The following is a 27188-nucleotide window of genomic DNA, read 5'->3' on the forward strand; positions in this document are numbered from 1 at the left end:
CAAACGTCTATCATCAGAGAGCAGGTGCTCACCTGCACATCCTTCAACACTGTTTTTCTTCTTTAATTAGCTTGATTTGCGGCTAATAGAGGGGATGAGTGCTGCTTTTCGCTGTTCATTAAATTGAGAATGTGTCCTCAAAGACAAGGGTCTGGGTTTAAAGGTTCACTAAAGATTAACTCTTGGTTTTCCAGGGGCGTCGGAAGGAAGCAGATGCGCATTCGTGCACATCACAAATCCAGCCAGTGTGCTCTGTGTTTATTATCCGGTGTGAAAAGCCATTTGCTGTTTCTCACAGGCTCTTGTTTCCCAAGCCCATTTTCAAGCTGGTCTTTTCTTGGAAGAGGCTATGAATATTGATTTTTCTCTTCTGTTAAAACAACCTAGTCTTTAAGGCTCCAATAAAGAAGAGGGCCTGTGAAACGAACGTCTGGAAATGGAAGGGTTCAGAGTACGTCCATCACGTTACTGCTGCTGGAACTGGGGATTTTATTCTGTTTTGTCCTCCTTTTGGAGGTCATTTGGAGGATGTTTTTCTGAGAAAAGTCAATGACAGTTTTCAGAACCGACTAGTCGTCATGTCGAACCATTCTTAGGTTTTCTTTTTGAAGGTTTTTATTCATGAAGACACAGATTGGTGCATTGATTAGCTGCCCTCTCAACACGTCTATGACACCGGCTATAAGATTTCACAGTAATGTAAAACAGCTCTTTTGTTAGTTTTTGTCCATCCATGGGCGGCATAAATCATAAGTGGGCCGCTCTTTGTCTCTGTTTGATGTGGTGTTTTTAGATGTTCCTGCTGGAGATCAGCAGTTTGTTCTGCATGTTTTATTGCCAGTCTCATTCGAGGGTTTGTTGTGTTGCTGGCCGAGCTGCCTCTGTTGTTTCCACCTACTTGTTTGGTGTTTTAAAATGGACACAGCAATACTGCTGCCCACGCTTCATCTCTGTTGTTGAGGGAAAAATGAAGGCTGCTCTAATAAGCCGCATTATAATGGGGACGAAGGCACTTCTGATGAGGCATGAGGCGTTTTAGTGAAAGTGACCTTGCTGGCTGTGGTGGTGGTATAATGAGTCCTGTCTTCAAGTTTTCCTTTCTTCATCTTCCTGTTTTTTTCTCTCTTTTCTCTTAAATGTCTTGCAACATATATTTTCATGCGATTGCTGTACACACAAACCACGAAGAATAAATTCATACAAAACACTGCTGCTGTTGTTTCAGCTTTAAAGCTTAAAAGATATTGCCAACAGTTTGGACGGTGATACTGAGGATTGAATTAATTGGCAATTAAATTACAAATATTTACAACATCCATCACTGAGAGAGAGAGAGAGACCGAGAGAGAGAGATTTGGTGCAGAATGAGTTTTCACTGTGAAATTATTACATTATACATGTAATTACTTACAAATTCAATTGAAATTTTTAGTAGAAGGACTGAAATATTGAAATATTTTCTTTTAAAACGTACTTTAATTAAAAAAACTTTTAAACAATGTTTTTTACCTTTATGATACTTTGTATATTGTAGTGGACAAAACAGTTTTCACTATTTTCATCTTATAAACATTGCTTCAGTTATTTTACGATTTGTTTTAGAGTAATAACAATAGTACTACTACTACTAATAATATCATTATTAGTACTACTGCCACTTCAACTAATAATGACATTATTAGACAAATTTGTCAATCTGTTGTACGACACATTGATTGGACAATGACGAGTTAAGTAAAAAAAGAAAAAGTCTGAGAATGTGAGAATGCATTGCATTGTATTATACAGGATGAATTTGCTGACTTATCACTTCCTAATCTCTCTTGAACATCTCTCTCCATCTGTCCCCCTTCCTGTGTTTACTGTTGTCATTATGAAATCTCCCTCTCTTTCTTTCTTCCACCCATCCATTCATCCTCCATGGTTAATTGCCTTAAAAGTTCTGTGTTCCCTTCTCCGAGGTCACTGAAGTGGGTCCAGACTCCTTCATCAGGCAAACGCTGGCATTTAATTAAGTTGGGGGTCTACATGCGAGACCCGCTCCATCACTGGATCAGATGGGCATTAGTAATTAATAATCTGACAGGAATGTAACGGGCTGGCTGGATTGGACTTGTCTGTGGGTTGAGGAATGGCTGTTGATGAGGCTTCCCTTCCTCTCATAGACCGTTCCCTTCTTATCTCTGTTTAATTATGCTATTATCAGTCAGATGTAGTTCCATCTGTCCTTTCCTAATTCCATCTCCACTTTGGACTGTTTTGCAGCTGGGATTTAGAAATAGACTAAGCAAATTGCTTCACTAAATTATGGAGCCATTGGAAAATGGCTTGCTAATTTGTGGAAAAGTTTACTTGAACTTCTTGTTCAGTCCTCTTGCAGCTGTTTGAACCTCCCTTAATGGTTATGGATAGTGTTGAATGGGATATTCATGAACTCGGATGTGCAGTTTTAATCAGAGTTAATGGGATTTTGCTGGCGGACATGGCAGGCGTTAGAATTTACACAGACAGCCGGGAAAGATGGCCCTGAGACAGACCTAGAAACAGATTGGTTAAAACTGATGCATTTAAGTCATTCGAGAGTGACTAGGGGTATACATAACTTAACTAGAAATGTATTTTAGAGCTTTCAAGCATAATACTATGAACTATGTTTGATTAATTTGGGGTGTTGAAATCTCTATACAAAGAATTCAGAATTAATTGAAAATATTTTTTCAGGTTTATACTCTGCAGTGTCAAGATTTTTGGAGGAATAATAATAATAGAAATGATTATAAGGATGCAATAAATCTATCAAAAGTGACATTGCGTTGAAATTACATTGTTTCATCAAAGTATAATGAGAAAAAAATTTATTGACCTGACTTACTGACTCCTTTTGTATATTTATATCATTAATCTAATAGTGGGGAGAAAACAATGTGATGTCATACAGAGAAAAATATTTCATTATTTAAATGACTATAAATGCTGAATAATTTAATAAAATAAATATTTATTATTTTCAATTGCATGTAATGATTTTATTTAGAATATTTAGTTTCTCACAGTATAAATGATTTCTTCGTACACATAAAACAATACAGCTGCCTTTATATTTAGAAAGGAGTCTTTCCACAAGTGAATCATCTCATTTGGCTCTCTTTGGCCATTCGTCTTTTATTCTAAGCCAGTTTGCTTATGTTTACAAAGTGCAGTGCCAGCAAGTGCACTAATAAGTTGTTTATCACTAGCTGTTCAGTACGTCTAGTGGAACAGCCACTTAAAGTGTCAAAAAGGGAAATGAATTTGGATATTTACTTTAATGTATGACTGAATAAACATTAAAATACTGCAAGTGTCAGTCAGAAACTGCTCTTATGCTCTCTTAGATGCTGCTAATGGACTACCTAGATGTCAAAAACACCCGTAGCGCCACAGAGCCTTCCGCCCAGCTGTCCTACGCCAGCACCGGCGGAGACTTCGGAGCGTTCTTTGCCAAGAAGAAACCCCTCCGACCCAAACAGTCTTTATTCAAGTAAGTTTGCTCATGCAGGGTGATTCAGGACTTTAATTGGAATGACAAGGGTTACAGTAGACAAGCACCACATGAACAGGCTGGATTAAGTGCCTCATGGGAAACCATTTTTTTCCTTACTCTTGGGTTTACAATCCACATTTGATTTGAGGTTAAACTAACCCCTTGACCTGCTTTCCCCACGTGATCTTTGACCTTTGACGGCTTCTTTTTGCAGGTTTGAGTCTTCTTCTCATGCCATTAGCATGAGCGCGTACTTGCGAGAGCAGCGGAGGGAACTCTACAGCAAAAGCGGGGAGCTACAAGGTGAGTGAGGGGATGGGGAGAAGCTGAATGGAGGGGGCAGAGAGGCCGGCAGGTGCAGTGTGAATAGGATGGAAGGAGTGAATAGGGCGATGATGGAGAGGAGCCCCTGAAGTCATCAGGGTGAAGAGTCGCTTAACTATGTATCATTCACCTGGTAGTGCTGCTGCTTTTTGTTCAGCGTCTCTTTGCTACGCACACATACCCCGCTGGAGTGAGACAGACGTGCCAGGGAGCGTCTCTTTCTTTCCCCTCTTCTCTCACTCTTCAAAATGACCTTGCAGTTTCAATCAGTGGTGCTTGACAGTTGTGTGTCCCTTCTTGTTTTTCTTTTCCTCTTTTTTTCTTTAAGCAATCCCTGTGAGACACACACTCTGTGAAATGATCGAGAGGGAGCATAAGGTGTTAAGAAAAGAGAAGTGAAGGACACATAGAAAGAAAGAGGTGAGAGGCAGATGCTTCTCACACCATTCAGAAGTACACAGGTTTTTTTTTTTTTTTCCTTGACAAAAAGTTTTATGCTCCTTTTCAAGCCACAAGTTTAAAAAAAGCTAAATAAGATGCAGGTAATACTTTCTGTTTCGTCAAGCTTTTGTGTTTGTGCTCGTATAGTGGTTTTAAAGCAGTACTTTATAAAAAGGAGTATTTTGGACTTTATTTTGTAGTTTTATTTTTGGTCTGTGTGTTTAAAAAGGTTATTTTGCAGTTGTATTATTTTTCTGTATAACTATTAGTTTATTATTTGTTATTATTATTATTACTATTATTTATTACATTTTATTTCGCCATTTGTTTGTTTTGAGGGTTATTACGCATTTAATTTTCATCGTTTTCATAGTATTTTTTTTATTTTTTTCCTCTATTTATTTCTGTAGAATAAATAGAGACTTTTTGGTTCCCTTTTTTGTATAGGGACCAATTGACACTATTAACTAATTGGTTATTAGCATGTCCATTATTAATATATTGGTTGTTTATTAGTACTTATAACATATTCTACATCCCTAATCCTACCCAATGCCCAGACAACTGCCTTTCTAACTATTATTAAGCAGAATATTTGAAGATTGAGGCAAACGTCATATTTAATGGTCTGTTAATAGCGAGAACTGGACCTTAAAGTAAACTGGATATCACTTATTTGCGAATTGTCTCTTTAAAGGTGTTGTTTAGATATGCAATATTCTTGGTATGTATCAACTTTGCAAAGCGTACCTACTGAAAATTTCACTGCTGTTCAAACTAAGATTTCAAACAATGGCAAGCTAGCAGTTACAGCTGATTCGTTGGGCTCAAAAATCTTGGCGATTAACAGTAGATAAGAAAGTAAATGGGCTTCTAAGACTATGAAGGTGTTCCTTCAAATGCTTTTTGAAAAAGTGAAAGGCGGTGAATATTTGATTGGTTGAGCACCTCGCACCACCAAATAGGAGATGAGATTTCCACTGTTCATTTGTGCCGTCACAATACAGGCACAGTGTCTGTCGTCTGAAAGGGCGAGAGGAGATTGAAGGGATGAAATAATTTAGCAGACGGAATAAGTCGGCTCGGTAGAGGGAGGGAGGAGAGAGTTGAAAGTCATTGTTTCATTACGTGGGCAGAGGGGCCATTCATGGATTTCTTTGGGAATAAATTAGAAAAATGACTATGTATTGAAGTCGACACAGGAATGTTCCGTATTTTAATTAAGTTTGCAACTTCACAGACATTTGTGCCTAAAGCATTAGTGCTGGTAGATGGTCTGATCTGACTGAATGGATGTAAAATAAATAAATAAATATTCATTAAATAATACATAAATAAGCTGATCCTGACCGCTCAGAACAACCTTTACTGCCTTTTAATACATAAAGCATGTCACACATACGCACGTTTTGTATAATATACATTTTTGGTTACCATACAAGGCTGAACGGTACGGATGTTTAAGCACAAATATGTTAAGCGTTTTTACCAGTAGGTTTGTAAGTTCATATTTGGTCTTTTGAGATACCTAAGCACTGTACTGCTTTCCAGTGACATAAAATGGTAAAATTCAGTAAATAAAACGGTAATTCGGCAGTCTTGGAGCAAAACGGCTTTGTCAGAATTGCGTGAGGCTGCAATTACTTGAGAGTGCGATGTCATGTGGAACGTCTCTGAGTGAATGTGTTTGTAGCAGTCATTATAAAACCGCATTCAGAACCTCTGTAGCTTAATTACAGCATTCTCTCCTCCAGCACGACTCCTACAGATCAATTAATCCTCAACTTCCTTCTGAAGAGTTCATTACTGCTTCAGTGCTCTCCTCGTTCTTTCTCTCTAGGCCTTTGCATATTTTTCAGGCAGGTACAGTGGAGAATAAGAGTAAGAGTATGGGTAAAGTGAGAGGGATTGGGATTTGGCGTGTTGCAGGCTAAAATTGAATATGCGCCACCCAAATAAACACCAAGCCTCATATTAACTATTTCACCACCTACTTTCTATTTTTTAGACCTTTGGGTCATTTTTAGTTTCATAATAGTGAACAATGAGAGGTTATTAATGTAAAGCAAGAGCTAAGTAGGTTCAAAGCATGCTAGGGGTTGAACTTGATCTTAAAGTTTTCATATGGGCACTTAGGCTCAAACAAACTTCTGCTTCTACTCTATAATGTAGAATGAGTGTAACATTGCAGAACAAAGTGAGCAATGGAATCGAAACATGTTACAGGCTGAGTTTGGAACTTTTATTCCTCCACTTTCTCAATTTTCTGGAGCTTTTGCCTAGAGAAGAAAATTAAATGGCGAGTGAGAAAGAATATTATCAGAGCATGTTACAGGCTGGACTTGGACTTAAATTTCTTGCTTTTGTGCCAAAGCTGATATGACCACTTTCTTACAAGCTGTTAGACAGCTTTTAAGACAAGCATAGCGGATATTCTAGTAATTAGTGGAAAATTTGCAACAGTGTGATTGTTGCAGGCTTAACTTGAACCTTAATTTCTTGCATGTGCACCAAGGCTCAAAAAAGTATTTCTCCTCCCACATTCTTCATTTTTCAATCTATTGCATGACATTGCAGACAGGTATAGTGGAGAGTGACAAGATAATGCGATCTTATAATGGAATCAGAGCATGCTGCAAGCAGAATTCAAATGACATTTCTCATATGAGAAACAAGGCTCAGTGCGCATCCCCACAAAGTATCTGAACACTTAATCTGCACCTTCAGAATCTGTGACTGGCAATATTAGATATTGTTTTTCTAGTGTATACACGATGGATCCAAGAGTAATAATGCAGTATGTCCCATTCCTCGCATGTCTCTTCAATCCCACAAACCTGCAGACCGAAAGAAGCAGAGATAGCAGGAAAAAAAACAGAAAAGCTCATTGCACGTTGGGTAGGGATTATCACAAAGCAGGGAGATTCGTCTTTTTCTCCTAACACACGTATACAAATTGAGTTTTGTCCTCTAGGCTTACAGCGAGAGGATAAAGGGAAGGTCTTGTTTATGCATGATGCTGGTGTACCCCAGAGAGAGAGAGAGAGAGAGAGAGAGAGAGAGAGAGAGAGAGTGGATCACGGTGAGTGGCGGGGCTGTGGGCGGAGGAGAGTTGTTGTCTGTCGCTCTGATTTGTGAAGCACAATAGGGGTAGGAGAGGTGCAAATGGAAAAATCCCTCACCAGTGGAGTGAGGAGGTGTATACGGGTGTGTGTGTGAAAGCGTGTGTGTGCGCGCGAGTGCATGAGCTCTGTCAGATTTCTCTACACCAATGAAAGTTGTGTTTGTGGATGGTGTCAGACCCTGTTTTTAGTTGAGTTTCCATCAGAAACTCTCTAGCTTTACAGGTGCTTCCAGATAACTGGCTCTCTGTCACAAAAAAAGCTGTTTCTATGAGACCTTTCAAACTTTTCAAAGTCAGAGTGCTGATTTCGGTTTCACACATCCTAACGGAGACTAAATTTTGGATCAGCACTGATACAAATAGGTGTTTCATAAACTGCACCTTTGCGGAAAGTTGTTGAAATATGTCCAAGCTCAGCAAATCTTTTTCAAAGAGGAATTAGATTTTTTTAAATGTAATCTTTTCAGTGAGTTCAAGAATAACAAGGTTTTTTTTTTTTTTCATTAATCCCATCAGTAGTTGACTTTGCAGTTCTGATATGTTGTTTTCAAAGTTGAACCTGAAAAGACTTTAATATTCAGATATTGGATTTTGACACGTAAAGCAAGTGATGAATAATTTTTTCCCTTCTTAAAACGCGTTACCATGCCTAGTTTCTTCTTTGCGTATATTTTAGCTTTTTGTATCATATGAGTTCTCATTTAGCACATTAGGAAAAACAAATAAACATTCTGTGACTATTGTGAAGAAGGATTTTAATACTGAATGTGACACACAGATGCGAGGGACAGATGCTTCAGCATTTGTAAAATAAACAGCTGAATAAAGGAAATAAATATATAAATAATGTTAATCGCTCTTGTTATTGTCGCTCATGTGCCAATGGTGGCATGCGTGTGCATTTACTAACCCTAGCTGAGCGCCAAGTAATAATTTCAGACTGGTGACAACGACAGAAAATTCTAAAATGAAGAGGAAAATTAGATATGAGTGTTTAACAGGTCAAATGATTTCAAAGTTGCCTAAATTAAATACAGAAGTAAGTGCTGTACTTCTTTTTTTTTTCTGATCTCTGCCGGATATTGGTGGCCTTGACCTTTCTGTTTTTCTTTTGTTTTTTTTCTTTATTCCATTCATTCTTTCATGCTCTTTCCCTTTCCTCTTGACCTTTTATTTTTGTAGATGTTGATTAGCCCCATATCCTCCGTATTCAGCATTGGCATTTCTTAGCATCTGTTTTAGAGAACCAAAGACCGTATGCAATCAGGCATTCCTACTGAGAGCCGCAGAGCGAGAGAAAAAAGATGAGAGAGACAGACAGACGCTACAGGGAGCATTGTTAGGTGTGATTGTTGAAGAGGGACTTCACTGTTTGACACACAATCAAAGCATGTTTGATGGACAACGACGAGAGGGATAGGAAGGACGAGAAAAGGTCACAAGTTTGTTTTCAGAATACAAAATCTAGATGAAAAACACCTGAAAATGCTTCAAGAAACAATTAGATTGATTGTTTTGATGGTTTTTGTTTATTTAGACATGCTTAAAGGGATATTTCACCGTGGATTCACTCACTTTTCTTTCTTGGAACACTAATGGAGAAGTTCTGAGTAATGGTAGGGCTGCTCTTTTCTGTGCAACGGAAGTGGATGGGGACCAGTTGATTAAAGTTGAAAAAACCCTATAAAGCATCATAAAAATTTTAAGCTATATTTCAGCTCCTTTAAGCCATTTAATAGCTTTGTGTGAAGAGCATTGTTCACTGATAATCAAGTGAAGTCAATCAAAAGAAAAGATTTTTGGCACAGCTAATACTTTAAGAAAAGTTACTAAACTTCACAAGGAGAAATAAGCAGCATTAGCTTGAGGAAATGGCATTGTTACTGTATGTCACAGACTGTTAGCATTGTGCGTGTGTGTGTGTGTGTGTGTGTGTGTGTGCGCTGAGCTTGATGATCTGTGTGCTAAATGAGGCCTGATGGAACCCGGAGACTCAGAAGATACGACACTCTAGACGCTGCATGAGAGCGAAGCTCTTTAAATGGCTCTTTAAGCGAAATGGCTTGTGTATTGCCCGTGTGTGTAAGAAAATTGATAAAATATCATCTATCGTGGTGTATGCTTCTGTGGCTGCAAACTTGATCATTTCTTAAACACCTGATTTATCTTAACGACTAGATAACCAATAGATCTGGCTGGAGTCTTTATAGCCACAGATGCTGAAACATCACGGATCTACCTGCGTCTGAGGAAGAAAGGCTGCGGGAACCAGCGATAGAGAAATGAGCAATTAAATTACTCCTTAATGCTGTTGTGGGTTTCCTTTTGTTCTTTCATTTTATTTGTTCCCTTGGCTCCTCATCCGGCACTCCAAATTGAATCCAAACAAATAATAGAGGGCGCTTATGCTGGACCACCAGCTGTGGAGCGTCAGCAGAACACTGCAATACACACTTCATGCCAATCAGTGTCCAGTGCTAGCGTGTGTGCTAGAGTGCTGTTTGAGCCATTAGGACAGCCTCAACTTATCTTGCTCTGTGATTAGAGAGGTTGGTTTATATTCACTAATTTACCATTTTATCTGTCTGTCTTTCTGCCTGTATGCATGTCGTCCCTAAGACTGTCTGTTTGTCTGTCTTTATGTCTGTTGATTCGAGTCTGTCTGTCATTTAATTTATGTCTGTCTGTCTGTCTGTTATCCAGTTGTCTGTCGTTCCTTGTCTATTTGTCTGTTGCATTTTGTTTGTCTGTCATTCTTTTGCTATCATTCGTTGTCTCTCATTCTATTCGTCTGTCTATTCGTCTTTCTCTCTTCTGTTTAATGTCTGCCCGTTTGTCATTCTGTTCGTCTGTCTGACAGATCTTGCTTCTTTTTTGCTTTTTTTTCGGTCAAAGCAATGAGCATTTTATAATATGAATTACACGGTAAAACCTATCAAACGCTTAAAGTGGACATCATATCATGTGTTGATATTTAACTAAAACTGTACAGCATTTAGTCTTGTTTTCCTGTACAAATGTCTATTTTTTATGTTGTCTACTTAATAATTAAAACAATAAAATACTGGCAATCATATATTACAAAAAAATACATCCAAAAAACCTGATGCAATATTTTTTAAGGATATAAATGTATGAGATAATACTGATTTTGAACCGAAAAAACCCCCCTTCTTTAGATGCACGGTCAGTTTCGCATACTTCTGCTGGCTTTGAGTCACAGATCATAAAGTCAAATACTGAAATTCACTCAACAACCAAGTTCCGTCACATTCGCTGGACGGAGCAGCAGTCAGCTGGCGCACGGTCTAGTCGGATACTTCATGTTCAATCTGTTTCCCAGTAATTTTATAGCAGAAGCTGATTAGGGTTGAAACAGCATTACGGCCCGTGATTGTGTTGTTTTTTTCTTAGGGGGGCCAGCTGTGATGAGTGGAGTCCTGAGGTGGATCTCATCACGGACACATTATTGAATTACTGCAGTGGTGAGATGAGATTGGCCCGTGATTGGCTGAAATGGACTTGGAGGGTAATAACATATCAGTGGTGCTGTGGGTATTGACAAAAGACGGTTTCTTGCTGTTGCTTTCCTCCTTCATGAAGTTGAGCTTAGATTTCATGAGACCAGAAGTAAGAAAGTAGTACGTTTTTAATATTTAGGTCATAGAAAAATGCCCCCTTTGAAGAATTTCATGTTGAATAACAAGGTAAAGAGAGCGCCGATAAAACTTTTTATTTGCATTTCTGAAGTTCTCTAGTTTGTCTTAAGGGTAGATTGTTGTAGCTGTTACCAGACGGAGGGCAGACACATAATTACAGACTTTGTCTGAGCGAACGTGTGTGTCTGTGTTTTACAACCTGTGCTAATTTTAATCAACGAGCCCGTCATCACCGTGGCTGTCACAGGCTTGTTTACCTTTCATTCGGGAACTGCGTGATTGAAGGAGAAGTGGTGTGGGGGAGTGAGAAGAAGGGAGGTGGAGAGGGGAAAAGGTGAAGGAGAGGACAGAGAACAAGGGTGGTGGTGATGATGATGATGATGATGTCTGGATGAGTGGAACAGCCTTTTAAACACAATCACAATCACTGGCTCTCTGATTCTAAATCAGTGGGGCTTGAGAGGGCAGCAGAGACTCGTTTCAAATCTCGTGTTCCTGTCCTCCGGTTACAATGAGACTCAACATAGGTGGCCTGTGGGGAAGAAGAGAGAGAGAGTGAGAGTGAGAGAGTGAGAGAGAGAGTGTGAGGAGAGTGAGTGAGTGAGTGAGTGAGTGAGTGAGTGAGAGAGAGAGAGAGAGAGAGAGAGAGAGAGAGGCTTATTGGTTATCTTGCTTGTTCAAGTTTGGAAGTTTTGCACCGTATACCCTGTTTATTTTATTTATTCTTTTTTTTATGTTTATTTAATATCTAATTTTACAAACCGTTTTAATACTTGCCCGTCTATGTGCAGAAATGTGTTAAATTGATCAAGAGTGACCGCAAAGACAAAAAGCTGTTATTTTGAGCTTTCTATAAAACAGACATTATCCCGAAGATACATTTTGCATTTCCACAAAATATATAACATCATTATATTTAATAATATACAATTGCAATTAATAGCAATTTTTTTCTCCATTTCTCCAGTTGCATCCTTCCCGCAAAGCACCGAAACCATACAAAGCTTGAATGTTTCTTTAATTACTATAATTACTACAATAAGTATTGTTTAATAAACAATTCACAGCTACGTTCTAGCAACTCATCGGTCCTTACTCAGAGTTTTAAAAGATTTTAGCCAAGTGTTGGAGCTCAGTGTGAATGCCTTAAAAAGAGACAACACTTAGAGCACTTCACTTAACTGTAGTCATCTACTTTCATTTATAAATATTGCTCGTTCAGTAACAGTAAATTTATTCCTTTTTTATTTCCATTGAAATGGTACTTGTGATAAGAAAGTAAGACACCGTGAGTAAAGAAAAACAGAAGTATATTGAAAGAGAGCCAGCCCGGTGAAATAAGGGTGTGTGCTATTATAAAAATGAGTGTCTGATTGGAAGTGGAGGGGTTGACTTTATGTTCTCTTTTGTAATAGAGTCAAATGAAGCAGTAGTGATGGCTCAGTAATCAGGGCTGTTAGATAGAGGCTGGATATAACATTATTTTTAGGGAGGAGCAGATCACGGACAATCTAATCAACGACTTGACTTCATTACCTTCACTACCCTTGCGTTTTTGACCTTGTGATGCATAAGTTGGCGCCAGAACTGTTTCAGTTAGCTTGCATTTATAAAGCACAAGTGTTCCGGACTGGGTGGACTACATATTAACATAAGCACTTGCATCTGCTGAGTGAGAGACACATCTTGTCTTCAGGTTGCGGAGTAATCGCTATGGATCTGACAAAAAGCCGATCGTTTTTCTCTAGGTGCAAAGATTCTGAGCTTATCAAAAATTAATGTATGAAAGCATCTTATCCGAGGCGAGGGGAATTGCCCACCATGACACAATTAATAATTTATGCAACTCTATTTTCACAATTATGTATTCATTGATTAATTTGTTTAATTGTCATCTTGGTGCATTGTCAACATGCAGAGCTAGTGATCTCGGCTCTCTCCTGGCCGGAAATATTGGAATATTGTCCCTTCAAATGAGTTTTAATAATAGAGGAGCCTCATCAGAAGCCAATCAGACATGAAGACATGGCAGAGGAATTATAACCAGGCCGACTGGGAAGTCATGAATTATTGAAAATTGGCCTGTTCTTTTTCGAGTCTGAGGTTTCTGCCTGACAGCACTGATTGGCCACACACGCACACACCTGTCGATCTTCATTCTGTTTTGTTAGGTGAAACCTGGCAGCTGGTATGGGTTTGTGCTGTGCAGTCTGTCTGTCTGTGGCAGCTCAACAGATAACTAACCCATGGAGACTAACCCAGAACACTGTACAAACAGAGAAGGACGGCCTGCGCCTTGTGTTTCTGCATTTTCAAGTATGTGTTTATTTCGTGGGAAGGCCTCGTCCAATAAAAAAGTACCTGAACACTTAAGCCAAACTTAAAAGTGTGTATATGTCATTGTATAACTTGAGAAAAGATCAAAGAATTTTACTATTATTTTAAACTAATATAGGACAAGCACACTTGATTTTGTTGTTATTATTATTATTATTTAATTATTAAAAGTTGGTTTAAAAATTATAATAATAAAATACTAAGTTTGACAATAAAGTAGTAATAATAATAATAATAATAATAATAATAATAATAATAATAATAATAATAATAATAATAATTTAACCAAAAGTAATTAAACAGTGCATCTATAATAATAATAATAATAATAATAATAATAATAATAATAATAATACATTCTAAAACATTAATCTAAAAAAAAAGCACCAAAAACTACTACTATTATTATTATTATTATTACTAATATTTTATACAATAGGTAAACTATAGAGTATGCACAAAAAATACAATTATTTAACAATAATTATTTTAAAACACTGGGTACACTGTTCAAAATTACTAAAATTAATAATGGTATTTAACCAGATTAATAAAATTAAAAATGTTGTATTGATGTTAGATGTTATATTGTTATATTTTAAATTTGGTGTGAATTTGTGAAACACTGACCTACCTATTAAAAAATAAATATCAGCTACAAAACTGTCTGATAGAATCTATGATAGATCTAAATTGTAGCATAAATATTCTGTAGGTGCCACCTATTCTTGAATCTAATGCGGTGACATTCATACATGCCTTAGTTTGACTTAAGAGTCCAGATACTTTAGAGCCCTTGAAAGTTTTCATGAGAATAGAAGTGTTCTTTCTTTGTGGTACACTGCCACAGCGCCGTGTCATACTGCAGCGGGATTGATTTTGTTGTTGATGTCCTCAGCAGACACGGATAGTAGCTGGATCAGAGTTGGCAGTTTGGTTTACACAACCAGTGTGCCTCCAATATTGACATCTACTGTTAATGAGTGATCACCAGTCTGTCGCTGATGTTTCCGTCACACAAACACACACGCCGCATGACCTCACACACTGAAATGCATTTATTTCCTTCTCTCTCACACACACATGCATGGATGAAGCCACCGGGACGGCTGGTGTTAGAGAAGGCGCTACACGTTCCTCGAGCTGTAGATCCGGGCAGGGACGTAGTACATCTCAGATCAAACCATTTCTAATCAAACCCACGAAAGTGTAGCTAATGCAATTTCACTAAGTCACTGGCTGGCTTGATTACATGGGGGCTGACATGAGTGGGAGGTGCGTGTGTGTGTGTGTGTGTGTATGCGCAGTCGCACACTTTTCACTCATCAAGACCGACTTGAACAATACGTGCACTTTCTTGTAAGGCGCTTTGGTTAGAGAGCGTCTGCCGAAAATAGAAACGTGAATTTGATGTAAAGGAGCATACGCACCTTCCCTTCAATCCTAGATTAGCGGCATTCACAGGGGACCGGGGCTATAACACCTCTCATACACACTCGCGCAATCTTATGCACACACAGATTATCAAAGGAAACACGCTTTCGCATAATAATAAACCTCCAACAGATGTGGAGGCACATAATAATAAACTAGACCGGCTAACTTGTCATCGTTTGTTCACATTTGTTTGGATTTTGACCGGTAAAATGTTGGAATAACTTGTTAAACTGTTGTGAATGATTGTTTAGATTTAACGTAGCAGATGTTGGCCGCTTGCTTTTCCAGTCAAAGTCTGTTGCGCTGACAACATTTTAATGGACCTTCATTAATATGTACTGGAAGGATCTGAATAATGATTTGAGACGAGCCAGGCTGGCAACGGATGACATTTTCTTTGCCATTAAATGTAACTGCACAATCTGGATGCGTAACTGTTTGACCTGCTGGCTATCACATCTTACATTTATGTTTTTAATTAGCGGTCAACTGCTTGGGTTCTTTTAATGGCTCATACTGATATCTAGAGGGGAAGGTGATGTCTAAAAAAAAAATGTAATCATAGCAAATGAAAGACGCGAAATTAAATGAGCACTTGTTTTAAATGATGTTTACTCAAATTTGTTTTAAAAACACTAAGTAGAAGACCATTTTTTTTAACATGTTTTCATGAAATATTTGCTTTTATTATTATTAGAATTATTAGTACTACCACTGCTGCTATTAATAATATATTTCTTATTGGTTTCTTATTTTCTCTATGTAATAACGATAATAATAATAATTATTATTATTGTTGTTGTTGTTATATACTACTGCTTTTAATACAATAATTAATAACATTAATTATTAATAAATAACATTAATAAATAAGTTTTTATTTTCATACATTTATGTTGTAATGAAATAATAGTAATTACTTATTATTATTATTATTATTATTATTATTATTATTATTATTTATTACTGCTATTACTTATTACTATAATAAATATAATGCTATGGTAATATGATATTTTCTTTATTAGTAGTAGTAGTAGTAGTATTGAAAAAATAACATTCATTTTCATTTTCATTTTAAAATTAAAATAATGGCTGGACATTTTACTTCTATATTGTTGTAACTTGTGATAGCCATAAACTTCAAAGAAAACCCATGGCATATGCTGCATAAAACAATTTATATTTTTATCATTTCAAACTATCATTCCCACTATTTTCAATTAATTTCTACCTATTTCCTCCCTTAAATTAAATTGCTGAATTTATGCCTTTACATCAAACTGTTTTTCGCAACACTTCTCTCCTCCCGTCGCTCGTCTAGGTCAGAGTCGGCGTGCGCGGCGACAGCTGTGTTTTTTGTTTTGCTGATGTAATTGAGCCTTAATCGAATTAGCGGTAGAGAGATTGGATATATTGAGAGAAAAAGAGAAACAGGAAGCTAAGCAAGAGCGAAGAGCGGTGCAGCAACTTTGAAAAACAGCCAGAGCTCCAACCAGAAAGCTTTTAGAGTCTTTAAAGTCTTTTTAATGAGAAAAAGGGGTGGGAATGAAATAAGAGAGGGCGAACGTTTCATCAGGATGTGCTCCGTGAAGAATCTCAGGAAGGTGGAAACGACAAGAACGGCAGCGGGAGGTGCGCTCGAACGCTGGACAGGTGCGCTGCAGGGTTTTTAGTGCAGTGAAAGGTGAACCCGTTTCTCATTTGAAGCACGTCCCGTCTCCTAAAACAATGAACGCGGGACGACTGATTCCAGCCTCGCGATTAAACCCAGTGGGTCCGAGATCACAACGCTTGGAGACCAATCACACAAGTACACTCTTTCGCTTCACTTGTAATTCCACGGCAGCCCAAATCCATCACATGTGCGCTTTTTGTGCGTCTGGCAATAATATTTGTGTTCCTGTGCCTGGACTCATTTCCCATCCCCTGGGCAAGAAATCCCATGTAACAACTGACTGATAAAAGCAATTAAAGTGATTCTCCACTGAGGGCTTGTGTGTGTTTCCTGCACGGTGTTTGTCAGGATAGCAGTACCCAGGCTTAGTGCTACGTAGTTACGGCAGTCTCTCCAGTGGCAATCTCAAAGGGCTGTGAAATTTTAATGAATAACATTGTCACAGTGCGAGAGGGATGCCAGTGGGCCGCCGCTGTGGCACTTCTATTCACCGACCCATGAGGCCACGCACACACCTTCTGTCCACCCGGGAATGTTCTTATTGATGGCAGACTTGATTCTCTTGCTGTCAATTATATTGATTACTTGTGGATGAGTGGAGCTAATAAGGATTGGAGCTCACTTCATTTTTTTGGGGGCCCTGCCTCATCACGGGAGAGTTACACAGCCATGATTTTCTTATTAACCCTGTTAGCGCAGGACTACGCACAGACACAGAGGGGCAAATGGGAGAGGGAGGAGGGGCGAGTCTTATCTCTCTCTCTCTCTCTCTCTCTCTCTCTCTCTCTCTCTCTGGCTTGTGGTAAATTGCAAGGATTTGACAAACTTACTTTTTTGATGGTTGACCACAATAATTTATTATTTGTATTGCTTTTATTATTTATTTTTTGTTGTTGTTTTTCTTATTTTTATTTATTTTTTTGCTTTTGCTTTTTTGGTTTCAGTTTTTTTCCTTCTTGTTTTGTAGTTTTTCTTTTGCTTTTGTTTGCTATTTTGATTCTGTGCTTTGATTTAGCTTTTTTGCTTCTTTTTGTTTTGTACCTTGTTTTGCATTTTCTTTCGTGCTTTTGTTTTAAACTTGTTTTGTGTTTTGTGTTTCTTAGTTTTTTTATTTTGTTGTTTGCATTTTTGTTTTGGTTTTTTGCATTGCTTTTGACTTCTTTTGTTGTGTTTCTGTTTTTTGTTTAGTTTTGGGGTTTTTTTGGGCATTTTTATTTATTTATTTATTTTTTATTTTTGCTTTTTGTCGTGTACAGGCAGCTGAACTGTATTTTAACTGTAAGTCCGTGGAATCCATAAGTGTGTTTTGTCTTTTTATATGTGAAACATTTGTTGAAATTTTCTGTTTCTTGTATTTTGTCATATGCTGTGGACCATTGTGATGCGTTTTCACTTTTTCTTGCCACTCTTTGAGGCAGAAGTGCTTTTTCAAATATAACACCTGCATTCTGTTCTGTTGCTTTGTGCGTCTGAATGCAAAAGATCCCACACGAAAGTTTCTGTTTAATTGTTTCTTCCTGTGTCTTGCTGTCCAGGTGGAGCTGATGATAACCTGATTGAGGGAGGAGAGACTAAGTTCCTGTGCAAACCAGGAGCCAGAAACATTACGGTCATCTTTCAGCCGTTGCTTAGGTAGGTCCTGTTCTCAAATGCACATGTCAGCCGAGCATGCTTTATGAAGCTGCATTTCAGCAAGCTGTTTAAACTCTCTCCTGCTTCATCCGTCTCCTCGCCCGTAGCATGTGATCATTTTTTTCCCCTTCCTTTCATATTTTTCATGGCCGGCGGCCATTACCGCGTCATTACCGAGCCGCTGCCATTGATTTTGATTTGTTCTGACGGTATCAATTGGAGTGTTCCGTTTAGAATCGCTCCGCATTCAATTTTCCTTTCAATCTCCTAATCTATTGGATCATCGGTCCAGCCCACTAATGCCCTGTCATATTACCACTCTAATACAGAGACATATCCCAAGCACGGTCGTCCTGCCCACAACGTGACTGGACTTCCCAATGCTCCTATTGCTTGCAATTACATCCGAGCCACGGGGCATTGATTTTTTGTTGTTTTTATTACTATTTTTTTCCCGACATGGACACTGTCACGCTCAGATTGTATTTTGTCCTGCATGTAACACCCCTTTCAGACTCTCTTTTAAAAGACAAGTTGGTGTTAATGCACACTATGGATGTACGACTTGCATTGTTATACCACATATAAATAAAGGCAGATTTTATGTCAAATTATAAAGTGGTATTCTACATTTTTACCCATGGCAAGTCAAGCAACAGTATTATAATAGCATTTACCTTTAACCCTTGCATTTAACCCGTATGTTAAAGGGGTACTCCACCCCAAAGTGACGATTTTGTCATTAAATACTTTCTCCCATGTCGTTCAAAACCCGTCTTCGGATCACAATTTAAGATATTTTGAATGAAAACCAGGAGGAAACAAAGAAAACAAAAATAACCACTTTATTCAACAAATTTGTCACCGTAGCATCAGCGTAGCACCATGATTGATGGCAGATGGTGACACAATAGTGATAAACTTATGCTGAGTTTACCGAACTTTCCCAGCAACAAGTGCACAGCATCCCCATTTAGTCCATTACAAACTTGCGTTTCAGGATATAAAAGCATCAACCCTGTTGCTAGCAGTCGTTTGGGGAAAATGCATCTTTTGGCCTGCTGTGATTCTGGCCGGATTGCGAACACAGCAGATATTTTACAGTGCGCCCACTATGAAGAGGAGGCACCTGCTGCACATTGATGTATTCTGGCCGTGTTAGTTCATCTAAATGAGCTGCTCTCGGTGCGACAGCAGCAGGGGATGGGCAGAGGGCGTGTCAGACAGCTGTCCGTCTGAGATGAATGGCAGGCGGATCATCGCTCCGACAGTATGGACAGCTCATCTGGTCCCTGCTGGGGTGACGGGCCGAACAAATAAATGCATGAATAAACGAGTGACTGCTCTCCACCTTTTGCCTGCCGCCACATAATGGCTGCTATCAGTCATAGTCCTGTGCGAGGAGCCTGATGTGTGGCCGCCCGTCTTTGGCTGCGTTCAGGGGGCTTAATGCTTTGCTGCACTGATACACGTTTAAACCTATGAGGACTGTCGTCTCTGGAGAAAGATTTCCTTCTATACTGTAGCTGTGTTTGCTTTTGGGGTCCATTTTTTGGGAGGTTGTATACCGTGTATGTTAATCATTTATTGCCAGCATGATGTTTTTTGCTTTTCAATTATTTTTGTCAAAATTTCAGCAAATTTATGTTTTTTTCGGGTTTTCTCTAACTAAAATTACATGTTTGCTTGGTGGCATTTAGCATTTTAGTTTACAATATGTACCATGAAAATACCTATGTACCTATGAGATATAAATTATTTATTGTTATTATAATAGCAAGTTTTCTATAAACATATATTATAAAAAAAACATAGAACATAGAAACATGGTTTCTTCAAAAATATCTCAAAGAATTACGTTTTAAATAATTATTTAATTAATTAAAAAAAGAAATGTGTGTGAATATTATAAACATATAATAAACACTACGCACAATATTTTTATCATTACATTTTTGATGTAGTTTTATAAAGTAATGATTAGTAATTTTTTGTTCATTATGGTTATTATTTACAGTCATAAACAACTTTGTATTTTTTGTGTCACTGTCAGTCAGCAGAAAGAGAAATATGTAAAATAAGTTCATAAATAAATAAAAATAATCACACATCAAATAAAAAAATAATCCAAATCAAAATCAGTCAAAAAATTATATATGAAATATATGCAATTAATAAGTTGAATGGTTTTGTCAAAATGCACAGTTGCTTTTGAATGTACATCAAAGGAAAAGGTAGTGCTGTATTTACAGGGGCTAACTGGACCATGCTAACCAACCAATCTCTGACCCCTTTATTAAAGCTCATGCACCGATCGAACTGTACCTGAGCAAGAGTTTGTTTTATCAGTGACCGAGAAGAACCTAAACTTACGCCGAGATCAATGCACGCTCTTAATGTTACTGCCAATCAATTCAGCATGCAATTTGTGATCAATAGCCTCTGTGGAAGAGGCTGACGTTGAAGATCTCAGAGGTGTGGACTTGATGCTTTTTTGATTGATGCTGGGCAGGAGCAGTCCGAGGAGATCGATAATCCCGTTGGGGAGCTTCACACGTCTGCAGACCCGTTCACTGTACTTTAATATATGGGCTCCGCTCGCACTGTACGGCGCAAAGCGCGAAAACACTTTGCCGAGTATCAAATCTCTCCTGATAGATCAATACAGTTGCTCCATAAAGAGCGCTCGTGTGTGTTTGTGTACGTTTCCACTGCTTTCAACTGCTTGAATCAGTTTGGAAGTACTCGCTGTTGTCTGGTAGTCTGTTAGCTGGGGTGTTTATGGGTTTTTATGCTTATGCGTGTGTTTGGCTGCGCATGTGAATTGGAGACATGCTCACTACAGCGAGAGGGGAGACGGAGCAGGTAGGAGGTAATTTAGTTTGACTTGTGGGGCTTCACACTGACATTTGAGTGGTATTTAAACCCTCCTGCCCTGACTGAGGTTGGCATTTTGAAAAGGGGGCACTCTGCAGCTTGCCATAATCTCTCCTCTCGTATGCATCCACGCTCAGAGGTGATTAGGCCTGGCAGGGCCCGGAGTCTGTGAGATCACACCCCGGCCGGAGAGCAGATGTTAGGGCCGCCGGCCTTCCGGGCTGGGGTGGGCAGAACGATTGGTAGTTGAGTCTGTGTGTCAACATGAATTGGCATGTATTTCTAAAATATGTATATATTTTATTATTTATTTAATTTTTTATAATGGGAGCGTATTCCTGAATTGACAGTATTTATCTATCGTTTATATTTTAAGTATACATTATCGTTGAAAAGTTTTCGAAATGCGTTTCTAATTTCCAGCTAGGTTTTATTTAATTAAAAACGGTAAAATCACAAATAATGAAATACATTTGAAATAAATTTATTCTTTGGTTTTGAAATACAATTTAAAGAAACTGATTTATATTGTAATATATTTTAAAATTTAATTTAATCATTTGATTGAACGTGGTGCCATTACTCTAGTCTTCAGTGTATTATAATGCTTCAGATATAATAATAGACTAATTTGGTGTGCAAGAAATATTTCTTATTGTTATAAATGTTAAAAACAATTGTGATTTCTTCATTTTTTTATATTTTAGTGATACCATGGTATTTTTTGGGATTCCCATGAGAGTATAAAATATGAAATATAAATATTTTAGATTTTAATAATTTGATGAAGAGCGTTTAAGCTTGAAGAATCACCTGTCGTGAGAATATAATGCAGCTGTTTGATTCTTTAAAATTAGTGTTCAACAAGTTTTCAGTTTTGGTTGAACTATTCCTTTAAATTATCTTTATCATTATTATTATTATTACTTTTTTAGAAAGCTTCACAGTATATAAAGGTGCAAGTTTTAAAATGATGTCAGTTCTCTCTGTTCTTCCGCAGCCCAGCATTTCTCTATTTTATTTTTTTTTTGCACTCAGTTTAACACTTTCCATCAGTTTCTCACTTAGATACAATTGTAGGTAATTGTAAAACTCAATGTTTTTTTTTTCCTGTTGTAGCACTTTTATTTTAGTTTGACATCTTTTTCTCTCCATCCCCTCTTTTTGATCTCTCTCTTGCTCTTTTACACAAGGTATCAATTTCTTCAAAGGGATGGGGGAAAAAGCAATTCTGCAGATCACAGAGGAGGCTATTTGAGAAGTGTCAGAACTTTTAGAGTTATTGATGGCTGTGGCCAATTTCCTGGACAGTTCTGTACTTTTTTTTCCCGCCAGAGGCGTTGTGTTAAACACATTTGACTGTTTGTGACCACAGATATAAAAGCAGCTTTGTGTTTCACATGTTTTACAGTGGTCTAAAAAGATACACTCGAAGATATGCCCAGGTAACTGTGCCTGCTAAAACAATTGGAGGAGACCTGAAACAGGATGTTTAAAGAGGTGGGATGTGATTGGACAGTGGCAAAACATCTCCCTTGATGTCCGTTGTCTTATGCTGGGAGGAGATGGTGGTAGTTCATCTTAAGTCATCTACTTTTATACGGTTATACGCTGCATTTTTTCAATAATTGTTTGTTTCGTGGTAGCAAACCACATTTACTTTGCAAAACAGATACGTGCATATTTTCTTAGAATATACCTTGAATTAAGTTTTTTTCATAGTCCCCTAGGCAAACTTTTCTAACTGTAATTTCTATATGTTTATGCATAACCGGGTTATGTTTATTGACCCTGTTCGCATAAGCGCCTCATTATAATCCATATGGAAGGATATCATGTGCTAGCCAAGCAACTGCTATTGAGATGAATGGATACACTATCGGATATCTTTTTCCAGCTACCCGTCCTTTCATTCATCTCCTCTCTCGTCCATCCAAGCACGTCCGGGCATTATCTGGTCACGTCTTGCCCTGCACAAGATAGGAAGACTGCCATGATGATAGGACAGTGCAGAAACTAAGAGCCATGATAAGAGAAAGTCTTCCCTTGTTCTTCTCCTGTCAGCACATGTTAGGACCAAGTGTCGGGAAAGGATCTTTTTGATAGTTGTAGGATATCAGCTGCTAATATGATAAGCACACCGTTGAGCCTAATAAGGCTACCTAATAAGGCTTCATCACTGTCATCCGATTGGCTCGTGATGACAGAGGGCTTTCCACCTGAGAAACTGCAAATGACATAACATATTTTCACACTGTTAAACAATTTTTTAAAATCACTATCATCTTACAAAGAACATGTCAGCGGTGTGTAGGAGGCTAGCTTTCCGTGGACCATCTGGCAGACATTTCCTGAAGAAAAAGTCAAACTTTAGTGTTATATAAACAAACTGTGCAATAACACACTGCCATTTGCCAGAACGGCCTCGCATGTCTCTAAATGACTCAATATGTCTGTTGACAAAGTCAGTTCTGCTCAGTTTCTGGTCCATACAAATGTTTTGCACTTGGAATCAGTTTACTGGAACATGAGGTTTGAAGTTCTGGTTGCTTTTATTGTATATTCACACGTTGCTTTTTTTTTTTTTTTTTTTTACATTTTAATATATCTCCATTTAGCAGCATAAGCCAAATTCATAAATATTGCTAACTGTAAAGTCAGTTAAATTATTAATATTTATTTAAACTATTACTATTACTTAGGCATCTTTACTTTTCATACTTTATTGCCAGTTTGATGTCTTGTTGTAAGCAGAAATACATAATAATTTAGAGTCTTTAAAATGTAACAACCAAGGTAATAAAACATATGCATAAAACATAAGACGTTATGCATAAAATAATCCAAATTAAGTAAATTAAATTGAATGATTAAATGAAATTAATGTATTTATTTATTTATTTCCACATTCACTGTTTTCTTTTTAATTTTAAGTGTGTGTGTGTGTGTGTGTGTGTGTGTGTGTGTGTATATATATATATATATATATATATATATATATATATATATATATATATATATATATATATATATATAATTTATTTTGTATTTATTTTTTTATTGTATAATATTTTTTTCCCTTATTGGTAAATCACATTCTCTTTTTTAGCATAAATAAAACACAATTTAGTACACAATTTACTAACTAAAATAACTAAAATGTAGCTTTTTTTTATTCTTTGGTAACACGTTACAATAATTAACTACGACTTTTGCCTCAGTGAATTCTTAATTTGCTTCTTATTAATAGTTGGTAGGGTAATGGTTAAGGTTAGGTATTGGGCAAGTTTAGGGATGTGGAATAAGGTACATGTGTTTAAGTAGTACATATTAATGGCTAATATTCTAGTAATGTGCATTCTAATAAGCAACTAACAGGTGTAACCACAAAATAAAGTGTTTAGTGTTAATTCCTTCAGTTCCCACAGTGTCTGCATTAGCCAGGAACAGCATCGTTTTACCACACGCAGTGTGATTGGTTATGTCATAACTGGTTTTGAGTCTAAATGCTGTCTTTATGTATCTGAAAGGACAGAAGACACTGAACACCAGCATCACTTGCAATTATCAATGTGCTCTGATTGGAGAGAGCTGAAGAGGGTTTGTTTACCCGGCTCTCTGGCCCAATTGGGGCTTTTGTCAGGCTGTAATAATCTTCTGTCAGTTGCTTTCGTTGTACAACAAGCATTTTTCACACAAATGTCTTTCTGCTCCCTCTCTTTCTGTCGCTTTTCCTTCCCTCTGTGTTGACAGAGATTAGGGGTGAGCCATCGATCCGTCGCTAGTATGTGCGCCTTGCAGTGTCTCCAGCTGATTTGGTGTCCTCTCGCATCGGAAAGGACAAACGGTGTCCGCACATTTATTTTAGACAGACCACCAAGTTTCGGAATAAGAGTTAGAAGTGCTAGAACTGGGTTACTTTTCAGCTATCTAGAACGCTATTAATAGGTGATTGTCTTCAGAAACATTTTATGTTATTCTGGTTAAAGCTCTCATTACATACCAATAGCAATCAAGTTAAGAATGGCAGACAAACATCAGCAACCTGATCTTCTTTTCTGGTATTGTAGTGATTTTACTAACTGTAATGAAGTTTTCACACTGGGGAATGATATATAATTTGTTGTGGTAATAGTATATATTATAATATAATATAATATATGATCTGTTTGTGAACTCTACGTTCATGGGATTTTCAGAGTGGGTGGGATGTTCGCTTTCAGTGCTATCAGGCTGAAGTTAGCATTTTGCTACACCTTTTAATTAGTTGCTAGCTTTGCTTGGTGCTATTGTGTTTGCCAGATCATATTGAGGTTTAAAACCAACATGAAATTAATATGTATTTTTTTAAATCCTTATTTTTTCTTATAATTTTTATAGTAATAAAAAAATAGCTAAAATAAAAAAATAATAAATTAAGTACATTTTAAGTGTTTAGCAAATGTAAATAATATTCTATATTAATATAGAATATAGTAACTAATATTCAAATTTATATTCTGTTTATTTTATTAACATTATTTATTTTTATGTTTAATTAAAAGTCAACCTATGAAGTATTTTTTGCAATGTGATCCTAGTTCGTGTACCAAAGAAGACCAAAGAAAAATACTCGTCTTTATAATCTTTCATCAAAATATAATAACTTTCTTCATTCTAAAATGGCTTTCCTTTTAAAGCAAAGTTTTTCAGCCTTTTTCCTTTAGATACATGTCATGTAGGGAGCACTTGCAATCGAAACAATTCCTAATGGATAAAATCCTCAAAAAAATAAAAGTCCCTCAATACTGTTTTCTAAATATCCAGTTTTACCTTTAAATATTTAGAATTTCTAAAGTAAAAATTGGTTTGCGAAGACTTTTTCACCTAGCTTCATGTGCTATATTTAGTCTTGATTTGGTGACAAACAAGCGAATACCTCTCATTCCTATTCTAGCATCCCGTCCTTTTGTTCAAATCCAGCCCACATTACAATTCAGCGTGAGCATCACAGCCAGCGTGCCAGCCTTAAGAGTATCCTCAGTTGGGCCTTTCCTTTGTCTTTTTTTAATCTCTTTTCATATATCCAGGGATTTTCTTGAGTAAATAACCCTGTCGGATGTGCACAAACACTATGAAGCATAGCTGTGAATATTGCACTGCATTATACATCAGAAACAGAACGGTGAAGAGGAAGATGGTGCGTTTTCCCGTGGTAAAGGTTAGAAAAGAGGCAGAGGTAGCAGCAGAGCTATTTGTTTTGTATGGCGGTGACGGACATCCACGCTCTTATGAAGGGAGGGGGGTGTCTTTTCCCCCCTCTTGTTTCTCTCATCTATGGTATGGCTTTATCTTGCAGATGCCCTTTATCTCCCTTTCCTCTCTGCTGTGCTCCATGCATAAGTAAATACTAAAGAGCTGAGTATCGAACAAAAGAGTCCCCGTGAAAAAGTGCCACTTCAGCAAGTTGCCTGTGTCTCGCTAACTTTCGAATTTAATAAAGCCACGCGTCTGCCTGAGATCGCGCTGGAGATTTGATGGACCAGTGGGGGTCTAAGCCTCGTCTTTTCTTTTGGGAAACTTTTTGAGTTAAATGTATCAGTCTGTATTTAATGAGAGTGATGCTGAGTGAATTTGCATATTCCGTTTACTGGTTTATATACTGTTTGAAAAAAATGATTAAGCATTGGACGGTGTACTGCATCTATGTAGGCTGGTATTCCTGTAGAAAACAAAAAAACCCCACTTCTTACTGGTGTCCCGTCTGGTATGAACACTGTCAACAAAAGCTGAAAATGTAGAAAAGTTTAAGTTGTGGTTACTGAAGACTCCCTAATTATCACACTCTGTAATGCGAGCGCTGACTCGCTCACAATGGCCGGCGTTACAAGAAAGAAGATGCTAGAATAACCCATTTTGTTGCTAAGCGGTAGCTAGGGAAGGTGTGGATGGGCAGTGAGAGAGCTGTTGCCAAGGTGAGTGTCTGGAGTCCTAAGAGGAATTAATAGAAGTGTAAGAATACTAATAATGGAATATATATATATATATGTATATGTGTGTGTGTATATGTGTATATGTGTATATGTATATATATGTGTGTGTGTGTATATGTGTATATGTGTATATGTATGTATATATGTGTGTATATATATATATGTATGTATATGTGTATATATA

The 27188-nt window shown here is 37.4% G+C and overlaps 1 protein-coding gene across 2 annotated transcripts in view; it reads left to right on the forward strand.

Moving 5' to 3' along the window:
- Positions 1-27188, forward strand: part of exoc4 (exocyst complex component 4) — a 101753-nt gene that overhangs the window by 22615 nt on the left and 51950 nt on the right. For both annotated transcript variants that reach the window (XM_043236716.1, XM_043236717.1), the window contains exons 8-10: positions 3375-3520; positions 3738-3826; positions 18059-18155. In XM_043236716.1, the coding sequence (XP_043092651.1) occupies positions 3375-3520; positions 3738-3826; positions 18059-18155 (332 nt within the window). The remainder of the gene's footprint in view (positions 1-3374; positions 3521-3737; positions 3827-18058; positions 18156-27188) is intronic.

The sequence above is a fragment of the Puntigrus tetrazona genome, chromosome 4 (genome assembly GCF_018831695.1).
Source record: "Puntigrus tetrazona isolate hp1 chromosome 4, ASM1883169v1, whole genome shotgun sequence".
In the NCBI taxonomy this organism is placed as follows: domain Eukaryota; kingdom Metazoa; phylum Chordata; class Actinopteri; order Cypriniformes; family Cyprinidae; genus Puntigrus; species Puntigrus tetrazona.